Genomic DNA, 10,391 nt, shown 5'->3' with positions numbered 1-10,391 from the left:
CCCTCACAACAACCCATTTCTTACATAAAAATAGTTTATAAAGAATACGTCAAACTAACTAGCTTGTTTTTATGTCCACCTTTCTGGCTAAACTGGAACATGTCTACACTCCTCTTTCATTGAGAAACCTGTGCATAAACTAGCTTTAGGCTAACAGAAGAGACTTAACTCATAGATTAGCATCTCTTCTCAGCAACCACTTTTTTGTTGTTTTTGCTAATTAATTACAATTATGTTTCCTTTATTTTGAGGGACTTTTTTAGCGACTGCACACCAGGCCATTCAAGAGCTTACAAATGAAGTTAGAGAATTAAAACACACAACATTCAACAAATACTGAGCTTATCCAGGTTATTCCAGGCACTCTGAATGTTACAGCAAAATACCTGATGTGAGCATTTTAGTTTTTCGCCACACAGGGATTTATGCAATCGAAAGTCAAGTTATGTCACTAAAAACACGATAAACTCATAACTTATACATCACTGAAGTAACTCAGATCTCTGTATAATATGCTAGCTTACAGTATGTTAGCATGTGTCTGATATTTTATTCATAACAAGAAAAAACTAAAAGGGGAGAATGTTTTTACCACATAAAAAAAAAAACATTAAAAACACATGAGGAAAAGAGAGGTTTTATTTTTTTTATGGATGTGTACTAAGAAAATGAAACACAAAACAAAGAATCGTGTGAATCAAAATAAAAGAAAATTCTCTAACACCGTGGAGATAAAATCCAGTTAGATAAGAAAATAAAGTTGCTGTTTAACTAAAACCAACACTGTAGGATCTTTTCCACCTGTTCCACATGTACCCTGAAACGGCCTGGAAATTGTGTAACACATCACAGAGGTACTATTTTATTAAACAGAATAATAATAAAACTTTCATTTAAAGAGAAAAAAAAATCATTCACCATTTTCATGATTCACTTTTAAAGAATTCCTAAACGTGATTAAATCTAAAATAAACAATCTTTTAAATCTTAAAGACTTATCTGAAATAAAATAATTGAACCTATTAGACCCCATAATCAGTTTAGCTTTAAACAGAAAGTTAGATTTCAGCATCACCAAGTAGCTGTGTGCAAAAGTTTGTGCACATTTAGAACACAATGAAGGAAACAAAAATGTTAAAAAAAAAAAAAAAAGATGGATTATACAAATGTTTCTTTTGTTATATAACAAAAGTCACAAAAATGTTCAGTGTGTCTGTTCAAATATTAATAATTAATAAATAAAACATGATTTGTTTTTATGCCACAGCTGTTAACGTTTTTATGTTTATTTTATTAAAGAACACTTCATACTTCATTTTCCTACAGTTAATGTTGCGGTAGCTATAAACAGTCATTCCCTATACAGCCTCTACTGTACAAAACCCCACAAACAAACAAAAAATGCCGCTTGTTATGTTAGTGAGAGGTCACTGTTACTATAGAAATGATAGTGTATTAAAGCAAAATGAAGGTCAACACCTTTTGACCAATTAGAATGGAGAACTAAAGTGTATTATGATACTTGGTAACATGTTTTTGCATGTATGTGTTAGCTCTTTCAAATGTATTGTTACATTCAGATAGTCGTTTAGCTACTCTACTGAAGTCAGATAGCTAGCACTAGCTAACAGCCTTCTGACGCTGCACTTGTGCTAAAGCTGCTTATGGAATATTAAACTAAAACATCTTATTTACTCAGTAAAATGCCAAGGATTAAACACTCACTTCAGAATAAAAGGAAACGCACCCAGAGTTACATCTATCTAATTTCCTGTAAGATTAAACGTAAATAGTTTGTGGCTTGGAACGTAGGCAGGAGGTAGCGATCTTTTTAGAGGTAGCACAGCACCATAAATTGATGGTGCGATAAATAGTCCGACACACTACACCGATTCTGACTGTTTAAACAGACAGAAATTAAGTGTGAGGTTAAAAGAGATTATGGTTTAATGTGGCTTTGTAAAGAGCAGCACCGATACATAGACTTATCTCTTTATATCTTTACAAACTAAGCACAGTTGTTTTTCCAAAATCCTGTAGCATATTCAGAGATGCTACCATTACTGAAAAAAATATCAACACTTATTGTGCTTATTGTGTTTCTAAACCCCTTTTTTACCCCGACTAGAGGAACGTTTCACATGGCTCCCACTGTGTTAACTCAAGACGTGTAGTTTGCGAAACGATGCAGTGTTAGAATGTTAGAGATAGTTGCTTAGCAACCGACACCCAATCAGAACCTGAACAGTGCTTCAGCCTCATATCAGGTGATTTGTACAATCACAGAAACTGCAAAGTTTGAGGGAAAAACAGAAAAGTTTAAAGAAGGTTAATCCAGGGTTTCTATCAAAATACTTTTTTTTTTCCTTCTTGGTAAAAGCGTATTTTAATATTAGGTGTGTGCTGGATCAGGAGGGTGAGAAAGTAGAGAAGGTTATGTTTTTTAATTCATCAGGAAACAATTAGAAAAAAGAAAAAACAAAGAAGCAAAAATTTAGTGTGTGATACTTAATAATATTTTCTTGACAATCACCGGCTTGTTAATCTGCAGGTCAAAGTTCACCTAGATGAAAGTAAGTAGATCTATCACATCCTGTGTCCTTTCCCCTTGGGTGAATTTGACCCAGTGAATGAATTCACTGGAAATGTTAAGAATCATTGTTTTTTTAATGTCACCATAGAAACAGGTTCTGACTACGGCTAAAGCGTAAATGTTGGCACCTCTAGATATTAAAACAAAAATGATGATGACGACGGTGTATCTGTTTCAGACGATCACAATATAAAGTCTTATGTGTCGATCACCATTAGTTTCCTGAACGTTCTCTGACCTCCTCACTCCTTTTTGCTCTTCGGAGTCCTTCTGAAGCACTTCCTGACACAGAACATGCAGGTTTTGACCGAGATAAAAACGACGATGGTGAGAACAAGCAGGAGGAAGCCGAAGACGTCAAGACTGTGGTACTGAACCCAGTTGAGGTGCTGAGCGGCCGGACTCAGGTGCTTGGCTCCTCCGTGTCTCATTACGAACTCGCTCCAGAATACGGCCAAATCCAGCGGCTCGATTGGACGGTCTTTATGGATCAGAGACAGCTTTGTTATCTTCTCTCTGTAGCTGTGATTAAAAAAACAGCGCAGTGTTCATCAATGAAGCACAGCAGCGATTATTTCATATAAAAAACCTCTGAGTCGTGTTACTATGGGAAAATAATCATCTGGAAGAGAATCTCTCTCTTATCTTATCTCTCTCTCTTTAAGTCAATAAGACAAAGAAATGTAGCTAGTCATATAACAGAGAAACTGCTGTTACTATAGAAAAGATAAAATACTAGATGGAGAGCATCAATACAAACACCTTCTGACCAATCAGATTCAAGAAATAAAGTGCTTATCAATAAAAGCGAATCAGGATGATTATTAACACGTGGCTGCATGTGCATCTGTCCAGCTGATCATTTAGCTGAAGTTGGTTAGTTAGCTAGTTAGCAACTTGGTAAAATCGCAACCCATCAAAGAGTGTAAACTCCTCTGTCCTTTAGATAAGTTACAGATTTACCTCTGACGTAACAAAGCCATGACGCTGGAGACTGCTTCCATACTTTAAAAAAACATACTTTTACAGCACCATGTCTAAGATTACACACGTTTTTATCATTTTTAGTCCACCGTGTTCCAGATGTTACAATGTTTTCTGTCTTTACCTCTTGTCGTTGAGAACTTTCCTGATTGCCATCAGCAGTTTCTCTGCGATCAGATCATACATGTTCAGGCTCTCAGCAACTCCACGCACCACCATGCGGTTAACGTTGTCTCTCTGATCTCCAAACAGTGGGATCATCACCATGGGAACTGCGTTACAGATCCCCTCGTAGATCCCGTGAGATCCTCCGTGTGTGATGAACACCTTGGCTTTGGGGTGTGCTGATTAACAGAAAAAACAGACAAGAAAAAAAACTTTACTTTACAGAGCAAAACAGGAAGCAGGTGATTATTTACGAATAAGCTGAATAGCATGGTTCTGGGTTTTAAAAATGTTCATGTCTTTTTCTTTTTAAATAATAACTATTAATTTATTATATTATTTACCAAATAAGCACATTTCTGTTATGAAGATATTTTTTATTTTTTAGAATTCTTTAGGAATTACATTTTTTCCCCTAGAAAAATAGTCACATTATTGAACATGTTTATATACTGTACATCAGATCATTTTATTAATATACATTTAAACTATTTTGTATTAAACAACATTAAATATAATTCATTATTATAAAGACAAATAAATCAATTGGAAGTAACAAAATGATTATTCATTTCTGAAATTTCATTTTTCATGTTTTTTTTTTTTTTTTACAGAGTATTACAGAATTAAACTAAGCCCTGATTTAGAGTTTTAATCAATTTCTCTTGAATTATTCACTAATTTATTTGTAGTAAACATTTAGGAGCGGTGATGTGGGCAACATGGCTGTGTCTGTTTAATGATCAGATTTATTACTTCACTGTCACTAATAATTACTTTAACACGTGTAAAACTTTCGAAACAGAGATACTGTTAGAGTTAATCATCTACAGGGTTTGACCTTAAAATCACTGGAAACTTACAGTCAGTAATAAAATAGAGGGAGTTATGTGTGTGTGTGTGTGTGTGTGTGTGTGTGTGTGTGTGTGTGTGTGAAAGAGAGAGAGAGAGAGAGAGAGAGATAGGTGTGTGTTTTATGAGTGTTTTGTGTGTGTATGTGTGGTATGAGTTGTGTGTGAGGTTTTGTGTGAGCGTTTGCTGTGTGTGTGTGTGGGGGGGTTGTGCGGGTGTTCTATATGTGTCTGTGTACATGCGGGATGGGTTGTGTGTGATGTTTTGTGTGTTATGTGTAGTGTGTGTGCAAATGTGTGTTGAGTTGTGTGTGTGTTATATGTGCTGTATGTGTAAATGTGTGTGTTGAGATGTGTGTGTGTGTGTGTGCGCATATAAACAAACCTAAGAGGTCATTCTGTGGAAGCCATTTTAACAGTTTGACGTTTTCAGGAATGTCTTTAGGAGTGACTCCAGTGTATCGCCACAGAACCTGAAAATCAAATCAAATCATCATCATCCTCATCCTCATCAGTAGCAGCAGCAGTGAGTCTGCTTTATTACACCAAACACTTGTTGATTATTTTCCTATAACTACACAACAGGAAGTGTTTCCACCAGAAGTCTGATGATGTAGAAGATGTATTTCCTCCTCACCCTCTGAGGAATCTGTCTGAAAGCCTTGAAAAACTCTTGGGTTTTGGACTCTGGCATCTCAGACACAAAGGTTCCCAAAGTGAACACGATGAAGCCGTGATCTCCAGAGCCATCCACGAACTCCTCCAGATCCTGCACAGGAAACACAAATCAGTGTAACGTTCATCAGCTGAGGGTCAAGATCATTCAACACGTCACTGTCAGGATCACACGGGTCTCATCACGGACCAGAAAGGAAAGGAAAGTAATAAACAAACAAATAAATAAATAATATTCATGTCTTTGCTGTTAAACATTATGAAAGTGACGTGACATATGGCTAAGTACGGTGACCCATACTCAGAATTCGTTCTCTGCATTTAACCCATCCAAAGTGCACACACACAACAGTGAACACACACACACACACCGTGAACACACACTCGGAGCAATGGGCAGCCGCGTATGCTGCGGCGCTCGGGGAGCAGTAGGGGGCGGTTTGGTGCCTTGCTCAAAGGCACCTCAGTCTTTTGTATTGCCGGCCCGAGACTCGAACCCACAACCTTAGGATTACGAGTCAGACTCTCTAACCATTAGGCCATGACTTGCCCCTTATTATTATTATCACTTCTATAGTAACAGCTCATTCTAATATGTTATCGTTTCTATAGAAACAGGTCATTCACCATGTTGTAATGATCATGTATGGAAGGAGACTCCAGTGTCAGAGGTGAAACTGTAACGAGTTCATGTTTGGTAAGAAGAAAAGATGACGAGAGAGAGAGAGAGAGAGAGAGAGAGAGAGAGAGAGAGAGAGAGAGAAAGAAAGAAAGAAAGAGAGGGTAATTGAAAGAAAGCGACAGAGAAAGAGAAAGGAAAAGAGAGAGAGAAAGAAAGAAAGAAAGAAAGAGACACACAGAGAGAGAGAGCGAGAGAGACAGAGAGAGGGGGATAGAAAGAGAGCGAGAGAGACACAGAGAGAGGGGGATAGAAAGAGAGCGAGAGAGACAAGTAAGTCTCTCGTAAGTAATGAGGTGAGTAACGAGGTGATTAACGGGTTGAGTAACGAGTTGAGTAAAAAGGTGAGTAACGGGTTGAGTAACGAGGTGAGTAAAGGGGTGATTAACGTGTTGAGCAATGGGGTGAGTAACGGGGTGAGTAATGAGGTGAATAACGAGGTGAGTAACGTGTTGAGTAGCGAGGTGCATAACGGGGTGAGTAACGGGGTGAGTAATGGGGTGAGTAATGAGGTGAATAACGAGGTGAGTAACGTGTTGAGTAGCGAGGTGCATAACGGGGTGAGTAACGGGGTGAGTAATGGGGTGAGTAACAGGGTGAGTAACGGGGTGAGTAACGGGGTGAGTAATGGGGTGAGTAACGGGGTGAGTAATGGGGTGAGTGAGCTGCTTTGCTGTAATTCAGTCTGCTTTTATTTGTCTTCTATCAGCTTAACAAACTGCTGATAAACACACAAGTGCTCCTGGTTACCTGTGTAAAGGTCAGGAGGAGAACACTGCCTGATTATATCAAACACACACAGAACTCCATGTACAAACTGTATCTACACCTCAGATATAACACCAGCGACCTCATCAGATCTCTTTCTATAGATCTAACTCTCTCTATAATGGCGCTGTAAAGTCACTGTAACAAAACATGACAGTCAGATTGATCAACTAGCTCTGATTATTAAACCTTATTGTGTTTAGGTTTTAGGTGTTAATAGGTTTATTTAGCCATTTCTAGTAAGAGCTTAGCTGAGCAATGTAGCTAAGAATAGAATTATAATAACTAATGCCTAAAAAATATTCAACTAGATTTAATAATGACAGATTTCTATTTTTATAAATAATGAAATCAGACTAAATTCAAGCGATTTGAACTTTTGCATTCAGGTACAGTATCTGATTTCTTTATCATGATCTTCCACACACACACACACACACACACACACACACGTTCAGAATCAGATTACTTTGACAATTATTTAACCTTCACCCTGATTTTTTACTGATGGTGAAGTTTAAACTTTATCAGGAGAGTTCAAGCTCAGAGTGACTCAGCAACAGTGACTCCTGCTCCATGTGGGCATAAACCCTATAACTCTCTCTCTCTCTCTCTCTCTCTCTCTCTCTCTCCCCCCTCTCTCTACCCTGTCTCTCTCTCTCTCTCTCTCTCTCTCTCTCTCTCTCTCTCTCTCTCTCTCTCTCTACCCCGTCTCTCTCTCTCTCTCTCTCTCTCTCTCTCTCTCTCTCTCTCTCTCTCTCTCTCTCTCTCTCTCCCCCCTCTCTCTACCCCAGTCTCTCTCTCTCTCTCTCTCTCTCTCTCTCTCTCTCTCTCTCTCTCTCTATTCTATTCTATCTACACCCTAACATGATTTTATTTCTTCAATGTATATCTGTAAGTATGCCCAATAGTACACTGTGTGTACTGACTATATTTTCACCTGTTGATTTCATTATCTGTTTGTTAATTGTACATATTGTACACACATACTGTACTGACTGTATGTATGAGCAAATTGCACATTTTCACCTGTCAATTTGTATCTGTATGTTAAATTGTCTCTGCAGTTTCTGGAGTTCGCTCCTAAGAATTTCACTCTCCAAGGCACATGTGCTGTGGTGATGTGACAATAAAAGTGACTTGACTTGACTTTAATAACAGACACTTTTGAGTTCTGGACTCTGATTGGTCATCAGGTGTTGATTAATTCTCTCTAACAGCAGCTCTGACTGTAGCGCTGGTTTATATGAACGCACTCGCTCTGATACCTTATCGTTTCCATAGCAACAGCATAATCACAGAAACAGGTACAATGGTGCTACAGGTGAACAGAAAAAAACAAAACTTGACATTATAAACCTCAACTGTAAGGATAAATGGATAAAAAGTATGTGATGTTTTGTTCTTAATAAAACACTTAGTTATATTTTGTTATATTTTACAAAAATAATGTTGCTAAAATGTATGATTTCTTGTTCAAGTAGATGAAGCAGGTTAAGAGGATGAATTCAGACCAAACACCAGCTAAACTTTGGTCAAACTGGTGATCAGGAAAATAAAAGCAGTGCTATATATGTCAATATATATATATATGTCAGTTTTATGAAGAACATCATTTAAAGTCAAATGGTGACAAAAAAAAGTGAAACTGATCATAGCTCACCGCAGGAAGGGGTTTCCTCTTGGCACAGTTGATGCCCCCAATTTTCACCATATTGGGCATTCCAGGTCTCGGGTACTCAAAGGTAAAGTCAAATCGATTAAGCCAGATGGCAGCGTGTGCGAGAACATCTCTATATGAAACATCCTTCTTCAGATATCTGCTGGTGAGTTCGTCAAAGCTGGAATAAATCACTTTGCAGAGGATTCCCTCGAGTCCCGTCATGAGCATATTCTTGACCCTTTGAGGAAACGTCATGACATCTGTGTTGTCTGAGAAAAGGCGAGGGACGTAGGACGGAGGAGACGGACACTGAGCGGCATCCAGGTCCAATCCGCAGGGGAGTCCACGCAGGAAATAAACCGCAGGGAGAGAGAAGGCCTTGCCGATGATGGGGCCACACGGCAGGAAGGGATCAGTGAGCATGAGATCGAAACGTTTTTCACGCAGCTCCTGCATCAGAGCCTCGTCATATAGCAGTGACTCACATCCTTTCACCTGCATGCTCGTGAAGCTGAGAAGCCCGATGATGTTCTCAAACAGGTCAGAGAACTCCGGAGCTTTTATGATGCGCTCCTGCAGCTTTTTCATGCTGCCGTCCAGTTCAGCTTTGGTGTACGGAACCTTAAAGCTCCGAGTCGTGTATGTGTCAGAGCCCTGGATCAAAACACTGGTGTCAGGAACCAGGACCACCATTTCGTGTCCTCTGCGAGACAATTCTTCCACCAGGATCTTCATACTCAACCAGTGGCTACCGTCCACGGGCATCACCAGGACCTTCCCTCCTTCCACCGGACCTAAAAAGCTGCAGAGAAAAAGCTGCAGCCATAAAGAAGCCACAAGAAGACAAGGAACTTTCAGCATAGTGTGTTTCAAAGGTTTCTGACTCAGTCTAGAAGAAAGTGTAAAGAATGTAAATCAGCAGGCGTGTGAGAAGAACAAGCTCAGAACTCAAGTGCTTAACATTCTTACTGAAGCTTTCACAGGCACAACAGGAAATATGAGACTCTGGGATAAAGGAGGGGCCTTGTGGGGGAGTACGTGGATGCGTGCCTGTGTGTTTATGTATGTGGTTGCGTGCAAAGAGTGTGAGTGTGAGTGTGGGTGTGTGTGTATGTGGTTGCGTGCAAAGAGTTTGCGTGTGAGTGTGTGTGTGTGTGTGTGTGTGTGTGTGTGGTTGCATGCAAAGAGTGTGTGTGTGTGTGGTTGCGTGCAAAGAGTCTGTGTATGTGTGTGTGTGTGTGTGGGCTCGAGCTACAATCACATTACAGACTGAAATCCAGTGGTCTAACATTACAAAGTCCACAAAGTGTGTTAAAGATTTTCAAAGCGTGTCTGAGGCTTTGACACAAAAACACACAGGACTTCAGTCTCCACTCAATACTGCTCACTTATTCTTCTCCTTCTCTTCACCAGATCTCTGAACTAATGATTACATGGATTTTGTTCCTACTGTGTAAACAGAACAACACTCAGGCTACTCAGGGATTTTTTTTTTCCCTTTAGGGTGCGGGAAGAAACAGCATTACCTCACATTTCCTGCTGACTGTGTGGACAGGAAAAGGAAAAAAAAGGGAAAGAAACGAAAAGAAAAGAAAACGAGGCGTTCAGCTTAGATCCAGACTGAATAAATAATAAACATATAAATCTGTACTAGTTCAAACTGCACTAACTTCACTGACTAATAAGAATATTTTAATCATTAGTAATGTCATGTCTCACTCCACAGTGGTGTGAATATGAAGCTCATATGAAAGTGTAAGATTATCAACAGAGGGACAAACACACGTCTAAAACACACTGAAAGAACAACAGAGATTTAATATAAAATAAACCTGAGATTTAATATAAAATAAACCTGAGATTTAATATAAAATAAATCTGAGATTTAATATAAAATAATCCTGAAAAACAGAGATTTAATATAGAAATAAACCGGATTTATTTTAGATCAGACTCACAGACAACATCAGATGCTTCTTTATACTGAGAGTCTCATCCAAAGTGGACAGGTGA

At 38.8% G+C, this 10,391-nt stretch overlaps 1 protein-coding gene across 1 annotated transcript; it reads right to left on the bottom strand.

Annotated features, from left to right (window-relative positions):
* Positions 1-621: 621 nt before the first annotated feature.
* LOC132850449 (UDP-glucuronosyltransferase-like) lies at positions 622-9,521 on the bottom strand. Its single transcript, XM_060877054.1, has 5 exons — positions 8,379-9,521; positions 5,231-5,362; positions 4,979-5,066; positions 3,702-3,921; positions 622-3,115 (listed from the first exon to the last, which is right to left on the bottom strand). The coding sequence occupies exons 1-5, from the start codon at positions 9,237-9,239 to the stop codon at positions 2,836-2,838; spliced, it is 1,581 nt and encodes a 526-aa protein (XP_060733037.1). The 5' UTR covers positions 9,240-9,521; the 3' UTR covers positions 622-2,835.
* Positions 9,522-10,391: the final 870 nt, after the last annotated feature.

Source organism: Tachysurus vachellii, chromosome 8, assembly GCF_030014155.1.
Source record: "Tachysurus vachellii isolate PV-2020 chromosome 8, HZAU_Pvac_v1, whole genome shotgun sequence".
In the NCBI taxonomy this organism is placed as follows: Eukaryota; Metazoa; Chordata; class Actinopteri; order Siluriformes; family Bagridae; genus Tachysurus; species Tachysurus vachellii.
Note: the sequence above shows the minus strand (reverse complement) of the source record. Positions and strands in the feature narration are given on the sequence as shown.